Source organism: Anopheles funestus, chromosome 3RL (genome assembly GCF_943734845.2).
Source record: "Anopheles funestus chromosome 3RL, idAnoFuneDA-416_04, whole genome shotgun sequence".
Lineage (NCBI taxonomy): Eukaryota > Metazoa > Arthropoda > Insecta > Diptera > Culicidae > Anopheles > Anopheles funestus.
In genome coordinates, this window is record NC_064599.1 from 11,353,666 (window position 1) to 11,379,145 (window position 25,480).

Consider the following 25,480-nt stretch of genomic DNA (forward strand, 5'->3'; position numbering starts at 1 on the left):
AAGAATGATACAAAAGTTTCAAAGTGCACTCAATAGTTCAAACGGTTTTTTTTGGCTAAGATTTATACAGATGAAAGCGGAGTTGGGAACGAAAGATCCACGAGGAGATTCTGTGGCGTAGAAAATTCTTAATTATTTCCACTTTGTCCAATTGGTTGGGTACACCAGGGCGACAATCCAGACTAACGAGCCGTTGCGCAGCAGGGACGCACGTAGGTGCTAAGCCGCTAAGAATGGTTTTGTTGGTTGACTGTGGCAGAAATATCCCAGAAAACTACAGTGATAATAAATAAAACAGTCGGTGGAACATATTTTATGGCTGTGCCACGTTTTGTTCCCTGTAAAGCAAATATTCTCGAACAGATATTTACGTCCCGGAAAAAAAGCATGAACGTAAGTCGTTTAATGGTAAATTGTTGTCTAGTTTAATTGTTTGTGAGATGATTTTGGTTTTATTTGCTAATATTGGGTGTAAAGCTGGTGTAATTTTGACCCATCGGACATTACCTGCGACTTGCAACAAAACAAAGTTTTGCCTGTTAATTACTCAAATCTTCACGTATCAATACGATATCAGACGAATTAAAAAAAAACACACACACACACAGCCATTCAAGGAAAGTCCTTAAAACAAAAACGAATATTCCCATTCACTTCGCTGGGACTTCCTGTTTGCCACTATGTGATCATCATTAATTTCTCCACTCCACCATGTATTCTTCCTCTGTGCACTTTCTCACAGCAACAGTCCCAAAAGGCAGAAAGTAAATATTAATCACGAGCCCCCTGTTGTACGCAGAACGCAGGAAATGGCGTTTTTAAATGGCGTAATGCGTGCACCGTTTTTACGACTGACTCCCGGTGTTTTCTCCCGCCGATTATGTTACGATGTTGCAAATTCAACCTCGCGAAACGGGTTTTTTACCGTCCTCTTGGAAGGAAGAACCTTAAAACATCAACACACTGGATGAGGTTGAAGTTTTGTGAATGAGCCACGATGTTGAAGACTTTCATTCATTTATTTCTCAATCTCACACAGAACTACTGCGCGTACAGAAAATGTTTGGTGAACAGCAACATGTACCAAAAAGGAACCAATTGATTGACGGGGCCACTATCAAAGTTTGTCCCAAAAGGGGGCAGGCAACACTGGTCAGGTGTTGTTGTCGTAATCGAGAATACACTGGAAATGCGTGAGAAAACGCGATTCTGTCCGTTTATTTCTCTGCTGCACCTGTGAATCCGATAGCACTTGCATGTGGCAGAAGCGCAGGGAAGAAGCGCCCCTTTGGTGACCTTGATAAAACACGGACAAAGGATAATGGATACCTTCAATTTTCGGCAAAAAAAAGGGGCGAAGAGTGTACAGTTCGGTGACGCATTTAAATTTAATCACCTATATTCGAGACCCTGCACGGAAGCTGCCCAGGACGTGGTAGAGATGCGATGTGAGAGTGAGTTTTCCCACCGCACTTTTTTATTCTCTTACTAGAAGATGAAATAAAAAACACACACACACACACCGGACAGCAATTGACTGTTTTTTATCAAAGAAAAAAAAGAATGTAAAAAAGAAATGGTTTAAATTTGTGTTGTATTTCCTTGGCCGCCGTTGATTACCGAGAGCGACCCGTCCGTACGTTCGATTGGCAGTGTGGTTATGATAACGCAAAAGCATGACTTTCGGGACAGGAAATGAAAATAAACGTGAGCCAACGCGAAGAACGTTCGGAAAGCGACGAACTCCAAATCAAACTAAAATGCAAGCTTTATTAGCGGGGTTGTGCAATTGATTTCGAGCGGGATAGAACAATAAGCACCGAGAAGGAAGGAAAGGTGATAGAGGATTCTGTGAGGTTCTCGAAATGATTGTAATTAATTTTATGTTCTTCAGAGAGAGAGAGAGAGAGAGAGAGAGAGAGAGAGAGAGAGCAGTGTGCATGCACTTGGGATGCAGTTCGGTTCTTCGGTTGCACTTCTTGCAAGAAAATGAATTAACAGACTGTTGATTGGAGTGAGCATTGTTCGTCGTTGTGAAATTAAATTACTCGTTATTGGATCGCTCCTGCCGCTCACAATACTGATTTTTACACACGAATCGACGGTCCCTTTTCATTCCTGCCGTCCCGTGAGTTTTTTAAATGACCAGCATGAAAAGATTGCACATTTGTGGTGCTTATGTCCGTGGTACAGTATGCTTTCCACCTTTCGCTACCGGGTGAAAAGAACACCGGCAAAAAGGGATGATTAAAATTGATTTTATTCGAACCAAATTGGGCGGAAACTTACAAGCGTGAGCTGTACAACTGCGTCTGCATTGGTAGAGTGGAAAAAAACTTCCGAACTTGCATTTATTGTGTCGGTTCCCATGGTTGGGGAAACACATATTCACGATTGTTGAGAGTTTTGTTTTTTTTTTTTTGCTTTGTTAACTTTTTGCTGATGAGTGCATAAAAATCGTACACCTAAAAGCAAAACGGGGTAGACAAATGATGGGTAAAGGTAGAAGAATTAATTTCGAAAATTATGCACTTTACCAATTGAGTAACAAATTGGCTGACGCAAGCTTTAATGTGCGTTGTTTATGGTTATGCTGCTACTGTTTCGCTTCATCGGTTTGCAGTTACATTAAATCCCTCTTTTTTGCTGTATTCTGATTCTGTCGGTTCGGTGCTTCTTTCGGACAAGTTCTCACACGAACAAGCGAGATGATTTTACGTTTGCATTCGGGTCAACGGCAATGTTTGGAGTAGCGCAATGAAATAATCTCTAGTTGGTGCAATGCAACGAATCACCTCTCACAGTGCCTTCGATAGCTCAGTTGGTAGAGCGGTGGACTGTAGAAAGTTTGGAGTGAGGAGGATCAAGTTTGAAACAAATGTGATCTTTCTGTGTCCAGCGAATAGAAATCCATAGGTCACTGGTTCAAATCCGGTTCGAAGGATAAAGAAGTATATTTTTTAAATTTATTTTTTTTCTTTTCTAAGCTCTTTTAAATTCTTTTTTCTTAATCCTCGCCTCGCTTGTATTGAGTGGTTTGGTTTGTATTCAATATTTCTGCTGCCTTATCAGCGGCACATTAGATCATTTCGCGCAATATAAAAACAACCTCATCTTTGAACCTCCTCATCGCCTTCGATAGCTCAGTTGGTAGAGCGGTGGACTGTAGAAAAGGTGAAAGGAGGTTCGATGCACCACACAACATGCATTAACGATCACTTTCCAAACATTAGAGTAGTAATCCATAGGTCACTGGTTCAAATCCGGTTCGAAGGAAGTCTGTCATTATTTTTTTAGATATTTTTTTGAGGAATTTTGAACTCCGAAAACAATGTAAAAACTCTGTGAAAAGACGGTAGAGATGCGAAAGCCACGTCATAAAAATGGTACGACTTAGTCCTTAGTCCTTATTGTTCTTTGGGTTTGTCCATCAAGACAGTAAAGCCCGGCAAAGATCAACCAGAAATGACAACTCAAAATTACTGCTGTGATTAGTAAGTGAGTAGACTAGCAAAGGAATAGAGAAGGGTCATTTCTTCACATTCACCGATCACTTCGACAACACCTTCGATAGCTCAGTTGGTAGAGCGGTGGACTGTAGGTAGTGTCGGAGAGTGAGGATCTCCTGCAGAAATGCATCTGAGATCACCTCCAGTCAATAGTAATCCATAGGTCACTGGTTCAAATCCGGTTCGAAGGAGCAAATTGTGAACTTTATTTTGCTGTTACTCTACCAATTGATTTGAGACAGTTTTATTTTGGTCCACGTCCACTACCACACCGGCTACCAAGGCGATAAAGTCTCCCCACTACGTGCTCTTGATGAAAGACAAATGAAAGTGGCCAAGCACTGCTCTACCTATCTCCTGCGAACGTGTAACTCGAATTCTTCGTAGCAACTGCCCAGTGACTGGAAGTGGAACAGTGACGGTTTTTGCGCGTGGCTTTTCTGCTCACCTTTCGAAAACAAACCTCGAAGCCTTCGATAGCTCAGTTGGTAGAGCGGTGGACTGTAGAAAATTTGGAAAGTCGAAGCAGCTGTAACCTTACTCTAGGTGCTGCACATTTGATCATGCTTTCCGATCGAGTAGAAATCCATAGGTCACTGGTTCAAATCCGGTTCGAAGGAGAAAAATGTTTTTTTTAAACTAATCTTTTTAGATGCGCACATTGCATCTGTGTGCATTGTGGTCGATTGCATTAGTTGATGAATACATTTGATTCCCTCTTGCTTTTTCAACCTTGAAAGCAGCAAACCACAAACTCGACGTAACAAGGTTAAAGGTAATTAAATTTAATCGAACCAACTCTTACCATCGGAGTGCATGTATGTGCTAAACTAAATATCAATGGAACATTTCTCCACCGGTCGATGAGGTGATGATTTCATTCCCAACCAGATAAAAGAACCTTTCCTGCAGCCACAACCAAATGGTGGCGATTGAAGGACAGGCACGAACCGTTCGTGCAAACAAGAACTCTGGGATTGATTAGTGAACATTGTTCTCATCGACTGCTGTGTGTCAACGTGAACCTGCTGGAAGAGTGACATGTGGAGGAAACATATGTGCCACAAAAGAACCAGGACACCCAGGGCATTAGGTGATAGAGTGGAGACATGAGTATTTCTAACCGGAGTTTAGCTCAAAGAAAATCAATTTAAAAGCATAATATCAATCATGCTTCACCCATGTGTTAAAACAAATATCCATTCGATATCCATTAACTTCACGTTAAGCGCTTAACATGGAACTGCAGAAAAGGTGACTATATTTTTCAAAGTTCTTGAAACAATAACTGTTATGGTTAGAATTTCTGATGTATTTCTCTACCCTCCGGAAAGGAGTTTTATTCCGAATAATCCACAAAACATGGCCTATGACAAGCTGCTAACCCTTAAAGCATGTTCGCCCGCTCGTCAGAGTATCCTTCCAACCGAGTCTCCTCCCACTCCGTAAAATCCTCCGTAAACACCAGACCTTGACGACCACCATCTTTTCGCTTGATGTGTCCTTAATCCGTCGGGTCCTTTTTTGGGACGACCCCTGCGGAGATAATTGGAAATTGTATTCCGCAAGAGCTCGGTGTTGTACCTCGCCAAGTACGAGGAAGGAACACAAAATTCTTCCTCCTCTTCCATTGCGTTTCCAATGAAATATACACCCCGAGCCAAGTGATGCTTTAGAAAAAAACGCCGTCTAAAGCGACAAAAGCGACCATCGTTCGGTCGTCCGCCGCCGTCACTCATCAGTCATCTTTGCTGGCACGACCCTTCCGCAAACCGTAGCGTAGAAGATCCTGAAGATTTCGCCTGTATCCTGCAAATCCAACGCAATTAGAGTCGCGCTCATATTCGTCCACTTTGGAATCGGTTTGGGCACGTGGCGCTACTCGTGTTTCGTCCTTTTATGCGTCCCTCTACGTGCTGTTCCATTTTTCTGTGAGTATGTGTATCCTTCGAACACACACAGAACCTGTGCGGCATAGGGCAAGGGCGCGTGTGTTTTTTGTTTGCTTCCGCCAATCGAGTCACCGGATTATGCACTTTGTTGTTTCGCTCCGATTCCGTTTTGGCCTATCCGAGGCGGGCCCTACATTCTAGGTTAGGGATGTATTTTATTCCATTCTTTTGCCACCGGGCTCTGCCAGCTTCTCCAAGAAGAAGGTCATACATAAATCACCTTAGGGAGAGGCGCATTTTTACGTCCATTTTATTTCCCTTCCGTATTGAAGATGAAAGGATAGCGTGGTGGTAAGGTTTCGGTAATGCAATTATGGTTTGTTTATGTTGATTATGCTTCATGTTTGCAGAATATATGAAGTTTTCCTGAAGTTCTTGGTATCTTCCAAATGTATTATGTTGGAGAAATAAAGATCGATTTATTTATATTTGTCAACCTCTGATCTTCTTCCAAGAGTGTGATACAGGAATTTTAGGATAAATACGATTTTCTTAGCTCTGTTATCAGAAACTTTGCAGCGTCAGAGAGATTTTTGGCAATAAAAAGAAAAGAAGATCACACAGAAAGACAGTTTCGTGGGAAACGAAACATTTCACCGTAAAGCAGTGTTCATAATTCGTTGAGGATCATTTCTGCCTTGCCTACTTTGTCGTTAATGGGGGTAAGGGATTTTATTTTTGCCACGGTAATCTCTCCACCATTGGAAGCGATTTAACAACAATCCTGCCCAGAAAGAAATGGGACCCGGAAGAGAAAGCGAACCACTCATTTACAGTTTCGCCGTAGCTGAACTCCGTTTCCGTTCGTCCTTGTACGTGTGACATCGTGAAAGAGAAGACCAGACAATTAGCACGAGAAGCTACACAATTATCCTCCTTTTGGATGCTGCTGTTGAATCGAGGGCTTCTCTTTGCCTGTTTTTGATATTCAACTTCTTGGATCCAATTGATGGTTGGCCAGTTTTCGGTTGTGTGTTTTTGCTTCCTTTTCGGAAATTGTGCTTTAAAACGAAGGTTGATGGTGCTTTGGGTGTGGAGAGTTGGCAGCAGCCAACCAGAGTTGTCCGGCGCCGTTAATGGAGCAGTATGGTAGGGAAACACGAATGGATATTATTTAGGCCACTTCGAATAGCGCTGATTAATCAATCGAACTGATATATCAATGCTATTGCAACTCCGACAAATGGGTTTTGTGCAATATATTAAATTGAAGTTTAATTTTAAATTATTTAAAAAATAATATTAGAGGAACTTGTTGCATTCCGTCATTCACTTTCACCTTATAACATAATTATCACTTCCAACTCCACTTTGTCAGTACCCAACCAATCCCCTCTACTAGTTTTACAGTTTTACTATTTTGTTTCTTAGTCACTGTTGGGGTTGGTGTGAAAAATTGGCCTTTTTCTTCGTGCACCAACAGACTTACATTCGTAGCCTTCGATAGCTCAGTTGGTAGAGCGGTGGACTGTAGAAGTTTAACTCGGCGCGTTTGAGTTGCGTGTTTGGCTTAGTTGTTGTGTGTGTGTGCTCTTGAGTCTTTGGAAAAACTTTGTGTTGTAATTGCAAACAATGCACACTTTCTCTGTCTCTCTATTACTACGTTCATTCAACAACTTTGTCTTCTCCATCTCAACCGTCTGTGTTTTCAGTCATCCATAGGTCACTGGTTCAAATCCGGTTCGAAGGAGGTATATGTTTTTTTTTGCTTACATATTTTGCACGCTTTTCCAGTGGTTATGGGTCATTTTGCTTTTAAAAATTCTGATATGTTGGTAAATATTTACACAAACAATTGCAGATTTGGTTTCAACTATAGGTTCAAAATACGTTCATTTATTTTCCTTTTGTTTTTAACACCTTCGATAGCTCAGTTGGTAGAGCGGTGGACTGTAGGAGCGATGTTGAAAAATCAATAGTAATCCATAGGTCACTGGTTCAAATCCGGTTCGAAGGAGGTATATGTTTTTTTTTGCTTACATATTTTGCACGCTTTTCCAGTGGTTATGGGTCATTTTGCTTTTAAAAATTCTGATATGTTGGTAAATATTTACACAAACAATTGCAGATTTGGTTTCAACTATAGGTTCAAAATACGTTCATTTATTTTCGTTTTGTTTCTAACACCTTCGATAGCTCAGTTGGTAGAGCGGTGGACTGTAGGAGCGATGTTGAAAAATCAATAGTAATCCATAGGTCACTGTACTGATAAAAGTAAAACCCATTGATAAGTTATATTTTCTAAAGAAACGTTGCTAAAATAGCTTACTTGCAAATCGTACTTATGTTGTGTGTGAAAATGTTCAATTGCCTCTAAGTGGAGTGATAATTTTTGTTGATATTGCTTTTCGTATCAGGTTCAATTTACCGGACCAGCTTCGGTTCATTACCAGCTCCGGTTGCATTTTCCCTTTCCTTAAATTGAGCACCAACATGCAACACCATCGTATGGTGTGAGAAAAACCACGCAATATAAAGAAAAAAAAATGTAAAAAATTACGCACATGATATGGCGCGGCTTGAAGAACGCGATTGAAAAGGGGGGGAAAAACACAACTTCACAGAAGATAGATGCGAGCAGTAGCAATTGAAGAATGAAACGAAAAAGGAAGCACACTCAGACGGTTGAAGAAAACAACGATACACACAAGGTGTGCAACATATATACACAGTTCGATAAGCATCGTGGGAAAGCGTGCGGTGAAACACAAAACTACTCCCTTCCCGGCTCACCTGCCGGGTCTCAGTCGATCTTGGACCCTTCTCGTGTTTTTTTTTTACTCTGGGACACCTTCGATCGATTCGATATTGCTTCACTTTGCGCGCTTCCTTTTTTTCCTCCATTCTGGCCAGCTTGTCAGCTTTGCATTCGTAATGATAATAATAATAAGAACGGTGCATGTGGAGCCTGATGAATGGTGGTAGTCTGCGCGGGGGGAGGAAGGGGATCATCGTATCACGAATGACGTTGAAGTACAACCAAACAGCAGGCAGAGGGTATCAAGAAAAGGCAAGAATGACTGCCTCAATGCAGCAATCCGGGCCACCCTTCCTTCTTGTTGATGTGGTGCCGTGCCTCGAAGTTAGTAGTGGCTCCTCGTAGTCCTGGGGATGGAAAGGAAAGGAAGAGAAGGACCACAAAAGAGAGAGAGAGAGAGAGATGGGTTCAACGTGTTTCACACTGGCCATCGGAAGTGAGAAAAATTAAAAGAACTCGTACGAATGAATAAGTGGAACCGGTGGCTGCCATCCCCATCCGTAAGAGGCGTATGGTAAGAGGGTTATGGATGGAAGGAGATGAGGTGTTGATGAAGAGGGCCCATGGAACGGAAGTCAGTCACTAAGTGCACTTTCGTATGCGCCGCTTATACGCATACGCTTGATAAGGCTACCGAGATACGAGTTCATCAAATCAAAGTAGGAAGGAAAGAAGAGACGGATAGCAAGGGAGAGAGAGAGACAGAGCGTTTGTTTTGATGTGACGCTTACGTCACTGTTGGGCGAAGCGTGGGAACGCATCGCAACCATGGTTACGCAGGGGTAGTAAACAAGCCCATCACGTTTTCCCCGTTTTTGTTTTTTTCATTCATTTCCCGGCAACATATCGGATCAAATTTTCGGTTTCGCTTGTTGGTGTTCATTTGGTTAGCTCGGGTCGGGGAAGGGGAATTTTGGGACCAGCGTGTTCATCCGTTCATTTGATATTAGAAATATGAAATATGTGTAAGCATTTCACTATTGGGAAGTGTCTTCTTACTTTTAGTATACTGTTCAATTATTATCACATTGATTGATGATTTATTAATTCTTTTTATTGTTTTTTTTTTCTTTGCAGGTCGCTACATCACTATAGCTTTTATGAGATAGATCAGTGATTCAATCACAATAGCAGCACAACACATGGTAGTTAATGTTTGAACAGAACTTTAAATTCAAAGCTATGAAGCTTCTTCTAAGGCACTTCATCGCCAGCGATATTCCCCTCAAAATTTACTGTCGTAATGAACGCTTTAAGATGAACGAGATGAACGCCCATTCAAAGGCACAAAAGAGATGGCTATATCGGACAGGCAGAGAAGAGGAAAAGAGAAAGAACAGAACATTCGGCCACAGTTCGGAACAAGTTCGTTTGTTTCGCGATGCCGACGCAGAGGCTCGACCCTTGGCTTCCATCGGTTTGCGTACATCGAAAGCGCAAAACATCGAATAAACTTGAAACCATCATCGAGCATGTAAGGTGTGCTATTGTTGTACGAATCGTCCGGTGAAGGGATTGCGCGTGTGACGATTGCATTCTTCCACAAGCGAGCGTTCGAGCCGTATCGCGTTGTGGCGCAAACGACAACAGTGGATTGAAAATCGGGAAATCGTTTTTTAATCGATCATTAGTGAAACATTCAATTCAAAAAAAAAACACACTAAAGCACACTACACTCTGTGTGCGTGGCGTCGTGTGTAAAAGAGGTGCGTGAGTTCTGGCGCGCTGGTATCGCAGCAGTAAATGGAAGTGAAATTAAATTTGCCTCATTAAGGGGGGTTGATTGGATTTTACCAGAGCAGTTCCGTTGTGAAGCGTGAAAATTCCGACCATAGTGTCCAATCCATTCCGTCCCAGTTCGACGATGGTTCCGTGCCATATCCTGTTGGGCATAGTGCTGTGTCTTGCCATCTAATTTCCCAGTTCCAACGCAAGTTGATGTTCTCGAGCATCGAGCGTTGCAAATTGAAGAAAAGAAGTTTGCTAGTGAAGTGTATAAATGTGTTAATCGCGATTCGATATTAAATCAAACACGATCGATCAAAGGTGTGAGCGGGAAGTAAAGTTGCAGTACTGCAAAAGCAGTGAGATTTGAAATACGTCCGGAGGATTACAAAGACCATGACCATGTCGCATTTACTGAAGCAAACGAAAAAATGCTGTGCGAAGGTATGTATAATCGGGAAAAAAATGGCATGTTGCGAGTCATATTGTTCGTGGCACATAAATCCAATTACAGCATCGCTTTAAAGATCCTTCGAATGGAATCGTTGTCTTGCGACGCGGCAAAACTGAGATTAAATTAGGATCTGTAGTGCCCCGTCTGTGCTGGACTTCTCACCAAACTGTCCGGCAAAAAACCGGAATGGAAATACACTCGCCACAATTTTACGCCGTTTTACAGCTGTTCTATTGCGGACACAGAAAGATATTCCCTTCCCATCGGCTGCTAACGAAAGCCCAAAAAACGGACGAAAATCTCAAAACATCTCGAAGCAGCTAGCATCAAATTTTAAAAGACAGCTGCTGCTGCTGCTGCTGCGGAAGGAATCCCCGAAAATCGTCCTCCGCAGGTCGATGTCGATGTCTCTTTCGCTCCAGCTCGTTTCGTGCTCGTCTCTTTTCACTTTGTCCATTTCTACTTCCTCTCTCATGGCCGTGCGTACGTCACGATAATGGATGGAAGCGGGACCGTTCTGGGCAAGACTTTTTTCCAACTTTCCCACGCCAACGATCAACGTTTGCGCCCGCGAGACATGGGATATGATGTGTGGAGTAAGTTGAAGGGGGAAACCAACACATAAGGGACAAGGAGCACCTGCTTCCTACCAAACAAAACGACGGAGAGAAGAACCAAAAAAAAACACACAACAACGTTTCAGTTCTCGTGCTTGGCTTGCTGCTCTACACTGGCTTAGGGCTTATTATTTAGGGATTCAATATCCTGGGGTGAGATTGTTAGGGGAAAGGGCCCATGAGCCAATCCAGCGCTCGGATCTTCACATTCGATAGGGGTCCTGCACACTACGCCGTGCGCTGTTTCGGGGTTCTAGCCGATGGGTAACTACTGGTAATGATCGACATCAACCACGATGTCAACGCGAGGGACATTTTCACACACCATTTTTTCATCATTTCCCACCGGCTTCTGGGGTGCCTGGCGCGCTGCGGCATTGGGCTCTAGAAACGGTAGCCCACGCTTTCCCTTGCGGCATGTGGAATTGAATTTAAGCTGGATGTGTTTTTTTCCTTCTTCCTCCTTCTGCTTGCCCATCACCATTCCATCCTGTCGGAGAATGTGACTCATTTTCCTGAACTGGCTGAATCTTATCTGCGACCTTTGAGGTTTCATGTCACTTCGACGGATGTTCTCCGAAACGAGAAGAATCGTTTAGATTTGTAAAAAATGGACAGAAATTCCAAAGAAAGCCATACTGGCACACTTGATGGAATTAATGTGGAGAAGCGAATCAACGGATGATTAAAGGGAGATTTAAAGCGGGCTTTTTTCAAATTTGTTGTTACGCTCGCATACTAGAATAATATCTCCCAACCTTAAACAAACAGACATTCAGAGACACAGTTAAGTAGCATCTAGAAGGAGGAGAGAAGGATGAAATTAAATTATTGGAGCGAAATTTTCCATTTCTACATTTGATACAAAACTCCTCAATCCATCAAGAACACATTACTTTTGAAAACGCTTTTGTATCTATTTGGAAGATAACAGTCCGCGCGCACACTGAGTGGGGTGAGATTTGAACCTGGAACTCTCGTGTTATTAGATTGCTGATTTGCTCGATTGATCCATGGAGGACCGTTTGACGGATGCAGCTAAAACATATTCTTGTACAAAAGATACCAATTGAGTGTCGAATGAAATACACGCTAGTACATCAACTTTCACTCCTCAAGCGAGACATGAACGATAATAGCGGTGCGTTGGAGCATAAATTGTACTCCCAGGACAACATTGCATCGTTCTAGTGTATTTCCACTTCCTTTACCGTCCTGCTGGGGAGTTGATTTCCATCCGCAGCAAAACTCACTACCGGAAGTTTGAAACTTGATTGCATTAACTCATCCCGGCATATGCAACAGTTCGTCACCGCTGCTCCGTGACAATCGCCGTTCCCTGTACATTGCTGTATCCTACCGAACAAGCAGGGTTCTGATGGTGGTGGATGGTTGAAAATTTCATGCACAATGACACATTGAATGCATTTTCACATCCAGCGAAAATGGTAGAAAACTTCCAACTAGCTTCCGATGTTGCGTTACGCCACAGCACACGAGCTGCCATCATCAATTATTGAAAACAAAAACTCATCCTCTCTTTGCATCAGGTTCGGTTCTGTTTTCCTGGGACGAAGTGAAACACTTGCATGTGGTTCGGTCGCGCCTTGCGGTAATGTCCGTCATAGTGGCTTTCCGATCGATTGGTGGTACTTTGCCGACCATCAACCTTTTCCAACCTGACCTTACCGCCAACGTGTGTTGGCGATTGTAAGAAAAAAAGGAACAGAGAGGGAATAATATGCAAAATTAAGCATCGAACCAGTAATTAAGTTTGTGTAAATCAATCCACTTGTGGTGTCATTTATCCTCTCCGATGTACAAAAGTAACGATTTCAAAAGCATATTGCGTGGTTTCACTCGTTTTATTCAACTCTGGCGTTATTCCAGTAAATGTCCAAATCCCAACTCTTAATCTTCATTCCTAGAAGGAAGCTCAGAAAGGGTTACTTTCTTCTAGTCAACGTGCCGTCAAATTTGTTCGGAGAATCAAAAATAATGCCCAACAAAAAAAAAACTGGGAAAGGAAATGGTTTGAAAATATGGAAGCGCAAAGCAAAAATTATAGTTGCGTGTTTTCTATCGACATGTGAATCTCTGTGGAAGAATCGTTTAAACGCATCTACCTCCATCGTTCTCCGTTGCTTCTCGATACATTTGGTAAATGTTGGATTTTTTTTCGTTGTGTGCTTGGTAAGCTGAGACGAAGACCAAGGCCTTTTTAAGGCCTAGTCTGTCCTTCCTTTCAAAACTCCGAGACGTAGATTCATTCACAGAATTGAACCCTTTTTTTTCGTCAAGAGAGGGAGTATTCAAGCTAACATACAAAAAAAAATCTCACCAAAAATCCATTTTCGATTGCCAGGCCCCTTATTTCGCTGTATTCGTTACGCTATGCAACCTTCATCAAACGGGTTAATTGCTGGCTTTATTGTGCCGAGCAACTGCTGCTGACGAATGGCAAACGGGGGGGGGGGGGGGGGGGGGTTATGAAGCAAATTTGTGATAAACTTTTGCGACATTACGGTTTATGTTGAAAGCTAATATTTGGATCCGTTTGTTTTTTTAAATTGCGAGCACTAACGGCTCAAAGTTTGGAGTTGTACGATCAGGTAGGAGGGTGTGAAAAATCATCAAGATCACAAAACAAACTTTCAAGTGCACGCACTGGCAACTGGTGAGTCATCTCCTCGTCTGCCCAGGAAAGCTAAAACAACCCAACAAGACAAGGAACCGAAAGACTTCCGAAAAAATCACTTTCGTGACTCACGAAGATGATTATCCTGCTTTAGCTCTTCTCTCTCTCTCTCTCTCTCCACTCTCTCTTGCCCCCATTTTCTCTCCACTACTGGCAACTTCCCACTGATGCTACTGGTGGGAAGATTCCTCGTCCTCGGTAAGGGTGTTGGGTGTATACGGATAAATATTATCTTTCCCACGCCATCCTTGCTAGGAGGCGGTCCATCTCTACGGGCCACGGCTAAGCTTTGGCTTCACCCATTCACCAGAAACATAAGGGCGATGAAGCACGATGAAGCAAAAGTTAATTGGAGTTGAGTTTGAGTTGCGTTGAGTTGGGATGTGCGCGTCCTTCCCTCAGTCCCGTTCATCTCCACACTGCGCCGGGTTCTTGAAGTGCTCTAGAACAATAACAATTATTGTTCGCGTTTCGAAAACTTTTCAACTCTCCTGCACACTTGCATAATGGTGAATAAATGTTGGCTTTCCCTTTATCTAGCCTTCCGCCTTGCTTGGTAGTAGTGATCCTACAACAGCGAACTTCCTTCCCGTACGTCCACAGTCAGCTGGCGTTCGGGGAAGAGGCCGGAGATTCAGATTTGAACAACTTTTCCCATGGTGTGAGGTGCAACATCATCATCAGCATGATCTTCGTGCATCATAAACATGATGACTGCACAAACCCTTCTCGTTGCATTAGCATCAACATAAAACACGATCATACAATCGGACATTAAGAAAGAGAGAGAGAGAGAGAGAGAGAGAGAGAGAGAAAACAGGAGAATGTTCTTTAATTCCCATATGAAAGAACTTTTAGTTCGGGGTTCGTAAAACCGGATTTCACGTTTGTTGCTTCCTTTTTTTTTATTTCTGGAGAAGTTGTGGATGTTGCTACACGCAAACTTGCCGTGGCCGAGATTGAGTCCCTGTCCCTCTCGGATGCTAATGGATGCTGCTCCTTTGCAACCAGTTCCCACCAATCAATGCTCCTCTTTCTTACCCTAAAGTATTATTGAACTTTGTGTTACACATATATTCTGTTTCGTATTTTTCAGTTTGGTTTGCGAGGATCAAATTGCATCGGAAGAAACACAGGTGTCGTTTTTTTTGCTGTACCTACCACTCCAACGACGATTGGTAAATGTTTCTTTTAGTCCTTTTTCGGTATTTTTTGGCATTTGCATTTAATGTGGCGTTTAGAGAGTAAACGTCAGTGAAAACGGGGAATTTTTGGTTTTATAAGCTGTGTTGACGACGCCTAAAAGTATGCAATTTTTTGCATTAGATCGTTTAACAAATTGTATAAAATCCATACTTTATGTGGTGTAGAGTTTAGCGAAAGGAGATATTCAATTAAATATTCTTCACAGAAAATGCAATTGAGCCGTACATTTCACCAAATGTTGAGTCCATTTTAATCAGCTCAGCCACTCAGTGTGTGTGTGCCTGTTCTGGGGTGTGTGCTACGTGAATCTTGATGATGATGCAGCAGAGTGTTTTTGATTGTAAACTGTTGCATAAATTCGCAACACGTTCGCTTTTTGGCGACAATGGACGCGTCCGTCCGTTCGGGTATGGCTTTTAAAACGACACAACAATTACCGGAACGGCCTCGTTTCCTTTTAGGCAGAACCGTTTTCCGTCTGACCCAGACGGACGAAGGGGGGGGGATGTGCAGATTGTTGTCGCCGGTTGTGTGGTTGTCGATGCAGGAAAAAAAAACAGGAAAGATCCACATCATTCAGATCTTCCTTTTTTTTTGTTTCTTTGGTTACTGTTTGAACTCAGATGCTGAAGAGTGATTATGCTTGTTTTTTTTTGCCTTTTCGCGTGTAATAATAATATTACCCTCAGACTCATCGTGCCCCGTTCGTACGTCGTGATTCAAGTTTTTGGTGCTTTGTTTGTTCCTGTTGCAAGGATTCCCGTGTTGGTTTGAAGGGTTTTTTTTATTTACAAGCACAAGAAAAAAACAACCAAAAACACCTTAGTCCGTGAGTTTTTTCTCTCTCTCTTTCGTGCGCTCCCTTGGGATCTTGTTTCCACTTCCTTTTTACCGAGTGGAAAGGCTGATGATGATGGCCGGGGAAGTCGTCGCACCATCATAAATGAAAAAGAAACAAAGTAAGAATTTTGGATCGCACAAAGTGGATAAGAAGAAACACAAATCTGACATTCCCGTTGGGATGTCTTAGGTAGAGTTGGAAGGAAAAACGAAGAAAAGGAAGCCACGGAGGGAACAGAAACGACAACCGGATCCGGTGGGAATCGAGATCCTTGGGAACCAAAAAAGTCTTCCGCGATATGGTTGCGTTGTTTTTTGGGAGAAACTGTGCTTTTTTTCTTCTGCCTTTCTTTGATTGTTTTTTTGTTGTTGTGCTATTTCGCATATTCGACAGCTGGACTAACGCAACAACGCAACAAAAACAACGGGTTCCACTCATCAACGGCCTGAACGATCGTTCCAAATATTTGCACTCAATTTCCGAAGATTTGGAAGCTGAGATTAAGGTGAACTTGGTGAAATAAATGGCTTCCCAAACGTATGTCATCAGCTTTTGTGTTATGTTTTGCCCATTTTTCTTCCCAACTTAATTGTCTGGAAAAGTAAATGTTCAATTGAGATGGCTCGTAAGATCGCTGTAAAACATGTCTAGTTACTGATGAGGACCTTATTACAAGCTCCATTCTAATAGAGTTTTTTTTTGTTATTGTTGCTTATTTACAGATAATTCGCAAACTGTCCTTCAATCCGGCCACTACTACCAACGGAGGCAGTGCGGCAGATCAGTCACCCACCAACAATGGTCATGGATTGAACAATCGCATCACGGCTAAATACGTCCTGCACAAAAACTGTACCCCGACCCGGTGTAAGGTTCAACCCAGGGACACCAGCGTCGTGGACGATGTTGCTGTGGAAGGTTGGATGGAAACGCGAATGGCGCAGGATACGGGATTCTATGCGCTTGGTGACGGAGGCTCTCCAAATCCCTCGCCACCGCCCATTCCCGAGACGCAAAACAACTACAAGCTGAGTCGAAGCATGAAGAATCTTCCCAAGAAGCGCACCAACATCACGAGCAACAAGAACGTGAATCTCCGCAAGTGCTTTCGGCTGCGGTCGAAAACTTTCGACGGGCCGCTAACGGAGGGCGAATCGGTGAGGACGACGTCGGAAACACTAGGAAGCTCTCCCTCGATCGTTCAGGCCGGTGCAGGCGAACGGCGGGAAGTAGTGGTCGCCGACTCGATGACCCTGGCGAGTAATAATAGTAGTAGTAGACTGATTGGCGCTAAGCTGGATAAGATCAGCAAGAGCCTGATGGGTGCTGGTGATGGGGAAGGATCGCTGGACATTGCGAAACCACTGTTCCTGTCCGCGAGCAAACACCGGCGCAGTAACTACAACCACATCGAAGGTGACGACGAGGACACGGCGAGAGATGTCGATGGTGAGGGTCAGCACGTCCATGCACGTTGGAGACAGGATGAAGAGCTCGTACTAACGTCTGCGTCCAGTACCACCACGCTGGGAAGGAGAGAACAACGCTTAGAACAAGAAACGACCCTGTCGACGATGGTGGAGGAGGATCCCGTTGCGCGGACTCCCTCGGTCATGGAGCGACTAACCGTTGCTGAAACGGCTGCTGCTCTTCTCTTCGAGAAGGTTAAGTATGACCGCACCAAGCGCTATTTGATCGATCAGCTTACGGACGGTACTGGCGATCGTGGTGGCGGTACACCGAGCTCATCATCCTGCTGTTCGTCCCCGTTCCATCTGGCGAAAAGTGAGGACTTTGTCGACCCGTGGAAGAACTACAACATCCGTGGAGGTGCCAGCTGGGACAAGGTGTCCAAGAGTCCTTGGGATTCTTCCGCCAAACCGAGCCCGGTTCGTGGCGATGTCTGTAAGGCGCCTTTAACGGTCCAAACGTCCCTGGACGTCCCTCAGCAACAGCAACCCCAACAGCAGACCGTTCCCGCATACCAACCAATGCGTACCCACTGGAACCCGTTCGAGTACTCGCCAGCCCATCTGGCACGGCTTACTGGTGGTGGTGGTTCCCAGCAGACACCACCTCCCCACCACCAGCAGTACCGACCTGCGTTCCAGGTGCAAACGGACGTTTGGGAAAATCTCAACAGCAAGCACTACGAGATCGACACGGATGTGGTGTGGCGATCGACACGCTGCTCTTCCCGGCGTACCAGCGCCAGCACGGTGGAGACCTGGATCGACGACGAAACGTTCGACAACTCGTTCAACGAGGAGCTGGAACGGCGTTGTGCTACACTCAAGATCTGTGAGTGAGTTACCACAGAATACCGTGCGTGTGTGTGTGTGCGGCAAGCTCTGACATCCGATTCCGTCCAGAGTGGACCACCTCGCGAGAGTATCACTCCTTCTCTTCCACTTATACCTGGTGGAAGATTGTTTGAAGTGAGTGGTGTGTGTGTGTATCTCGGAAGCTCCGCCACGCCATCATCATCGTCATCATACACTCTAAAGGCAATATTAGATAGCAGCACGCTGGTCTCCACAGTGCGGGACAGGGGTGCCATCCAAGAAACAGAAAGGAAGGAATGGGGTTTCTTACACAATAATTATGTTGTATGTTTTTTTGTGATATAGAGTACAGTGCGCGCGGTTTTTCTTCTTCTGTTTAGAGTTGTGCTTTAATTAACTTTTAACACGCCAGGTTTACATTTAATATTTAAAGCAGCGTTTAGTGAACAGGCGAAAGTGATAGTAATTTAATGCTAAATTAAGTATTCAGGAACATGCGAAGAGGTAAAGCGAGTACATTCTTATCATTGAACCTCGTTTCATATCAAATAGTGGAACATGACCATGACATATTTCCCCATATCAATCGGGAATTACATTGTCTTTCATTTCATATCCACTACAGCGCGATGGAACGCATTATCCCCGCAAAAGAATTTAAATGATTCACTTTCACTTGATCCTTAAACGCCGTGTAAACGCTGCTTCACCAGTGTGTGTGTGTAAATAATCGAACTTACCGCATTGATTAGTGTGCGTATTGTTTTACTAATGCGTAAGAAGCCTTTACCAACAACCTTGTCATATGCAATCAGGGAAGTGATAGAGAAGCAAATCAGACGGCCATAGACAGTTGTGAGGATGGAGTAAGAACAGAACCGAGGAAATGCATATTCGTACCCCGGTTAATTGCGAAAACGTGAAGCTTTAATTAGTCTTTGTATTCGGTATGCGATTAGTTTCATTCTTTTTATTCGTCTACCAACAATCACACGCACATACTTCTGAAGATGGGGATAGAAAGGCACAAGAAAAACACACACACCATCTAATCACTGATCGCACCTGAAGAGATTAGGGGGAAAACAACAATCAAATCAAAGCGTCCATTAAACGACGGCCTCTCGACGGGATTGAAAGGCAATCGGACGTGAATTAGAAAACATTTACAGCACGGAAAGAAGGAAGCGTTATTATTAAAGGGATCAAGTTGCCCCCCCGTCTCCCCCCCGGGGCAGGGGATAATTATCGGGAAGCTAAGGCGACAGCCCGAAACGAACGAAGTACAAAGCGACTGTGAAGTGTGCGATTAGATCGATCTTAGTAGTCCATTCGGAAGGTGCATGAATGTGTCTGTGTAACTGTGTTTGTGTTCCTACACAAGAAGCATTGGATGCTTGATCTCATCAGTTTGATCCGTTCAGAAACCTGTTTACCGAGGGACGGTTCTGATAGTGTTCGTGAGAAAGAAGACGAAAATGAGAAGAACGAACCGCATTTGAGAAGAAAGCGAGTGTGATTATGATCTTCTTCTATTAACTTGAGAGAAAATAATAATAATGGTGATTATAAATATAAAAAAAACCATGAGCAAATGGTGCGAAAATTAATATAAAGTTGTGTGCATTGATTTTTTGCTGATATTACAATAATACAGATAGTTGTTCGTTGCCGTTTTATCCTTTCCAGTATGCTCAATTTCGCGAGAGAAGTCTCATCATTCGTCTCACCTTTCATTTTTACCGTACCCCGGCGCAAAAGAGGCTAACAACATTCCCGTTTGCATGAATCACGACCGATTTCTTGGGGCTCTTTGGGCTGCGCGATGCACAGATATATATGCCCCCCCTCCCACCCACCAACGGAATGCATTTCCCCATTCCTTTCTTTCCCTTCCCTGCTAACCTACAAACGAGTTTCAGCATCAACTCGGCTGAATGGTGGAATGTGACCGAACGAGATTCTTTTTCCAAAAGCAACAACGTTGTAAACTGTCTTGGGAAACGGCAATTTGATCGTTTCTCATGCCATGTTCTGAAGGTCTCCAATAAAGGTCATGCCCGGTATCTACGGCTACCAGAATCGTATAAATGCACGCAAGAGTAATAAAATAATACTTGTTTAATATCGCTATATTTGTTAATTTTCCCTTTTTAGCAGCTTACTATAGTAACAGAAAGAAAACATCGCATTTAAAATTATTTTTCAGCTTTTGGGAATAAAAAGAATAACAAATAATAACAAAGTAAACAAAAATCTGTAAATTTGCCTACCTCCTAATGCTATAGTCTTATCATTTTTTGAGCAATTTATCATACTTTTAATTTTTTTTTTATTTTAATGCGAATTTAATGCAATATGTTCCGTTTCCCTCAAATAATGCTTTAAGGTGAAAAAAAATATTTTTTTTTATAAATTTGCCAATCTCCTAAGGCTCATTTTTTCACCAAGTTTTACCTATAACTCGGTTGGTATCCAACGGATCGCCAATCTTTAACCTGTGGTCGATAGATGACACCAATGGCTACATTTTCTTCTTGAACGGTCATGCTTTCAGATGTCTGTGTCGTAAGTTATTCGAGGAACCAAGTTCCATACCCTGTTTGAGAAAAAGCAAAATTTTCCTCATTTTTGCAGCAAGTTTTCCCTGTAACTCTGTCCCTATCCAACGGATCGTCAATCTTTAACCTGTGGTCGATAGATGGCACCAATGGCTCCATTTTCTTCTTGGACGGCCATGCCCTCCGATGTCCGTGCCGGAAGTTATTCGAGGAACCAAGTTCCATACCCTGTTTGAGAAAAAGCAAAATTTTCCTCATTTTTGCACCAAGTTTTGCCTATAACTCGGTCCCTATCCAACGGATCGTCAATCTTTAACCTGTGGTCGATAGATGGCACCAATGGCTACATTTTCTTCTTGGACCGCCATGCCCTCCGATGTCCGTGCCGGAAGTTATTCGAGGAACCAAGTTCCATACCCTGTTTGAGAAAATGTAAAATTTTCTTAATTTTTGAGTAATTTAGCAAAATGTATAAATGTGATATATTTTAATGGGAATTTGTTGCAATAAGTTTCTTTTCGCTCAAATAATACTTTAAATTAAAAAAAGAATAAAAAATCAGAAAAAAAATTTCAAAAAATTTTCCACTCGAAAATTTCATAAGGCTTACCCCTTACGTTTTTTTTCGGAAATTTTGCAAAAAAATTTAAATTGATTTATTTTAATGCCAATTGGTTGCAATAAGTTTCTTTTCACTCAAATAATGTTTTAAACAAAAAAAGAATAAAAAATTAGATAAAAATTGAAAGATTATAAAAATTTGAAAATTCAATAAGGCTCATTTTTGCACCAAGTTTTGCCTATAACTCGGTCCCTATCCAACGGATCGCCAATCTTTAACCTGTGGTCGATAGATGGCACCAATGGCTACATTTTCTTCTTGGACCGCCATGCCCTCCGATGTCCTTGCCGGAAGTTATTCGAGGAACCAAGTTCCATACCCTGTTTGAGAAAAAGCAAAATTTTTCTCATTTTTGCAACAAGTTTTGCCTATAACTCGGTCCCTATCCAACGGATCGCCAATCTTTAACCTGTGGTCGATAGATGGCACCAATGGCTACATTTTCTTCTTGGACCGCCATGCCCTCCGATGTCCGTGCCGGAAGTTATTCGAGGAACCAACTTCCATACCCTGTTTGAGAAAATGTAATTTTTTCCTCATTTTTGCACCAAGTTTTGCCTATAACTCGGTCCCTATCCAACGGATCGCCAATCTTTAACCTGTGGTCGATAGATGGCACCAATGGCTACATTTTCTTCTTGGACCGCCATGCCCTCCGATGTCCTTGCCGGAAGTTATTCGAGGAACCAAGTTCCATACCCTGTTTGAGAAAAAGCAAAATTTTTCTCATTTTTGCAACAAGTTTTGCCTATAACTCGGTCCCTATCCAACGGATCGCCAATCTTTAACCTGTGGTCGATAGATGGCACCAATGGCTACATTTTCTTCTTGGACGGCCATGTCCTCAAATATCTGTGTCGGAAGTTATTCGAAGAATCAAGTTCCATACCCTGTTTGTGAAAATGTAAAATTTTCCTCATTTTTGCACCAAGTTTTGCCTATAACTCGGTCCCTATCCAACGGATCGCCAAACTTTAACTTGTGGTCAATAGATGGCACCAATGGCTACATTTTCTTCTTGGACGGCCATGCCCTAAGATGTCTGTGCCAGAAGTTATTCGAGGAACCAAGTTCCTTACCTTGTTTGAGAAAATATAAAATTTTCCTCATTTTTGAGCAATTCACCAAAATTTAAAAAAATGATTTATTTTAATGCGAATTCGTTGCAATGTGTTTCTTTTCACTCAAATTATGCTTTAAATTAGAAAAATAATAAAAAATCAGAAAAAAAATTTCAAAAACTTTTCCACTCGAAAATTTCATAAGGCTTACCCCTTACGTTTTTTTTCGGAAATTTTGCAAAAAAATTTAAATTGATTTATTTTAATGCCAATTGGTTGCAATAAGTTTCTTTTCACTCAAAAAATGTTTTAAACAAAAAAAGAATAAAAAATTAGATAAAAATTGAAAGATTATAAAAATTTGAAAATTCAATAAGGCTTATTTTTGCACCAAGTTTTGCCTATAACTCGGTCCCTATCCAACGGATCGCCAATCTTTAACCTGTGGTCGATAGATGGCACCAATGGCTACATTTTCTTCTTGGACGGCCATGCCCTCAGATGTCTGTGCCAGAAGTTATTCGAGGAACCAAGTTCCTTACCTTGTTTGTGAAAATGTAAAATTTTCCTCATTTTTGCACCAAGTTTTGCCAATAACTCGGTCCCTATCCAACAGATCGCCAATCTTTAACCTGTGGTCGATAGATGGCACCAATGGCTACATTTTCTTCTTGGACCGCCATGCCCTCCGATGTCCGTGCCGGAAGTTATTTGAGGAACCAAGTTCCATACCCTGTTTGAGAAAATGTAAAATTTTCTTAATTTTTGAGTAATTTAGCAAAATTTATAAATGTGATATATTTTAATGGGAATTTGTTGCAATAAGTTTCTTTTCGCTCAAATAATACTTTAAATTAAAAAAAGAATAAAAAATCAGAAAAAAAATTTCAAAAAATTTTCCACTCGAAAATTTCATAAGGCTTACCCCTTACGTTTTTTTCGGAAATTTTGCAAAAAAATTTAAATTGATTTATTTTAATGCCAATTGGTTGCAATAAGTTTCTTTTCACTCAAATAATGTTTTAAACCAAAAAAAAAATAAAAAATTAGATAAAAATTGAAAGATTATAAAAATTTGAAAATTCAATAAGGCTCATTTTTGCACCAAGTTTTGCCTATAACTCGGTCCCTATCCAACGGATCGCCAATCTTTAACCTGTGGTCGATAGATGGCACCAATGGCTACATTTTCTTCTTGGACCGCCATGCCCTCCGATGTCCTTGCCGGAAGTTATTCGAGGAACCAAGTTCCATACCCTGTTTGAGAAAAAGCAAAATTTTCTCATTTTTGCAACAAGTTTTGCCTATAACTCGGTCCCTATCCAACGGATCGCCAATCTTTAACCTGTGGTCGATAGATGGCACCAATGGCTACATTTTCTTCTTGGACGGCCATGTCCTCAAATATCGGTGTCGGAAGTTATTCGAGGAATCAAGTTCCATACCCTGTTTGAGAAAATGTAAAATTTTCCTCATTTTTGAACAATTTAGCAAAATTTATAAATATGATATATTTGAATGCGAATTTGTTGCAATAAGTTTCTTTTCACTCAAATAATGCTTGAAATTAAAAAAAGAATAAAAAATCAGAAAAAAAATTTCAAAAAATTTTCCACTCGAAAATTTTATAAGGCTTACCCCTTACGTTTTTTTTCGGAAATTTTGCAAAAAAATTTAAATTGATTTATTTTAATGCCAATTGGTTGCAATAAGTTTCTTTTCACTCAAAAAATGTTTTAAACAAAAAAAGAATAAAAAATTAGATAAAAATTGAAAGAGTATAAAAATTTGAAAATTCAATAAGGCTCATTTTTGCACCAAGTTTTGCCTATAACTCGGTCCCTATCCAACGGATCGCCAATCTTTAACCTGTGGTCGATAGATGGCACCAATGGCTACATTTTCTTCTTGAACGGTCATGCTTTCAGATGTCTGTGTCGTAAGTTATTCGAGGAACCAAGTTCCATACCCTGTTTGAGAAAAAGCAAAATTTTCCTCATTTTTGCAACAAGTTTTCCCTGTAACTCTGTCCCTATCCAACGGATCGTCAATCTTTAACCTGTGGTCGATAGATGGCACCAATGCCTACATTTTCTTCTTGGACGGCCATGCCCTCCGATGTCCGTGCCGGAAGTTATTCGAGGAACCAAGTTCCATACCCTGTTTGAGAAAAAGCAAAATTTTTCTCATTTTTGCAACAAGTTTTGCCTATAACTAGGTCCCTATCCAACGGATCGCCAATCTTTAACCTGTGGTCGATAGATGGCACCAATGGCTACATTTTCTTCTTGAACGGTCATGCTTTCAGATGTCTGTGTCGTAAGTTATTCGAGGAACCAAGTTCCATACCCTGTTTGAGAAAAAGCAAAATTTTCCTCATTTTTGCAGCAAGTTTTCCCTGTAACTCTGTCCCTATCCAACGGATCGTCAATCTTTAACCTGTGGTCGATAGATGGCACCAATGCCTACATTTTCTTCTTGGACGGCCATGCCCTCCGATGTCCGTGCCGGAAGTTATTCGAGGAACCAAGTTCTATACCCTGTTTGAGAAAAAGCTAAATTTTTCTCATTTTTGCACCAAGTTTTGCCTATAACTCGGTCCCTATCCAACGGATCGCCAATCTTTAACCTGTGGTCGATAGATGGCACCAATGGCTACATTTTCTTCTTGGACCGCCATGCCCTCCGATGTCCGTGCCGGAAGTTATTCGAGGAACCAAGTTCCATACCCTGTTTGAGAAAATGTAAAATTTTCTTAATTTTTGAGTAATTTAGCAAAATTTATAAATGTGATATATTTTAATGGGAATTTGTTGCAATAAGTTTCTTTTCGCTCAAATAATACTTTAAATTAAAAAAAGAATAAAAAATCAGAAAAAAATTTCAAAAAAATTTCTACTCGAAAATTTCATAAGGCTTACCCCTTACGTTTTTTTTCGGAAATTTTGCAAAAAAATTTAAATTGATTTATTTTAATGCCAATTGGTTGCAATAAGTTTCTTTTCACTCAAATAATGTTTTAAACAAAAAAAGAATAAAAAATTAGATAAAAATTGAAAGATTATAAAAATTTGAAAATTCAATAAGGCTCATTTTTGCACCAAGTTTTGCCTATAACTCGGTCCCTATCCAACGGATCGCCAATCTTAAACCTGTGGTCGATAGATGGCACCAATGGCTACATTTTCTTC

General features: G+C 41.8%; 2 protein-coding genes and 6 non-coding genes across 9 annotated transcripts in view; 7 read left to right on the forward strand and 1 right to left on the reverse strand.

Annotated features, from left to right (window-relative positions):
- Positions 1–20,334, forward strand: part of LOC125768125 (uncharacterized) — a 31,686-nt gene extending 11,352 nt beyond the window's left edge. Inside the window, exons 2-3 of the mRNA XM_049435373.1 lie at positions 9,297–10,388; positions 16,483–20,334. Of these exons, the coding sequence (XP_049291330.1) occupies positions 10,341–10,388; positions 16,483–18,069 (1,635 nt within the window). The 5' untranslated portion in view covers positions 9,297–10,340 and the 3' untranslated portion in view covers positions 18,070–20,334. The remainder of the gene's footprint in view (positions 1–9,296; positions 10,389–16,482) is intronic.
- LOC125768118 (protein PAT1 homolog 1-like) overlaps positions 1–25,480 on the reverse strand; it is a 75,221-nt gene that overhangs the window by 15,416 nt on the left and 34,325 nt on the right. The window lies entirely within an intron of this gene.
- On the forward strand, positions 2,807–2,944 carry Trnay-gua (transfer RNA tyrosine (anticodon GUA)). The gene is made up of 2 exons: positions 2,807–2,843; positions 2,909–2,944. It is a non-coding gene; the product is annotated as a tRNA-Tyr (tRNA).
- On the forward strand, positions 3,133–3,276 carry Trnay-gua (transfer RNA tyrosine (anticodon GUA)). Its single transcript has 2 exons — positions 3,133–3,169; positions 3,241–3,276. It is a non-coding gene; the product is annotated as a tRNA-Tyr (tRNA).
- On the forward strand, positions 3,565–3,700 carry Trnay-gua (transfer RNA tyrosine (anticodon GUA)). The gene is made up of 2 exons: positions 3,565–3,601; positions 3,665–3,700. It is a non-coding gene; the product is annotated as a tRNA-Tyr (tRNA).
- Positions 3,980–4,129, forward strand: Trnay-gua (transfer RNA tyrosine (anticodon GUA)). The gene is made up of 2 exons: positions 3,980–4,016; positions 4,094–4,129. It is a non-coding gene; the product is annotated as a tRNA-Tyr (tRNA).
- Positions 6,899–7,151, forward strand: Trnay-gua (transfer RNA tyrosine (anticodon GUA)). The gene is made up of 2 exons: positions 6,899–6,935; positions 7,116–7,151. It is a non-coding gene; the product is annotated as a tRNA-Tyr (tRNA).
- Positions 7,321–7,418, forward strand: Trnay-gua (transfer RNA tyrosine (anticodon GUA)). Its single transcript has 2 exons — positions 7,321–7,357; positions 7,383–7,418. It is a non-coding gene; the product is annotated as a tRNA-Tyr (tRNA).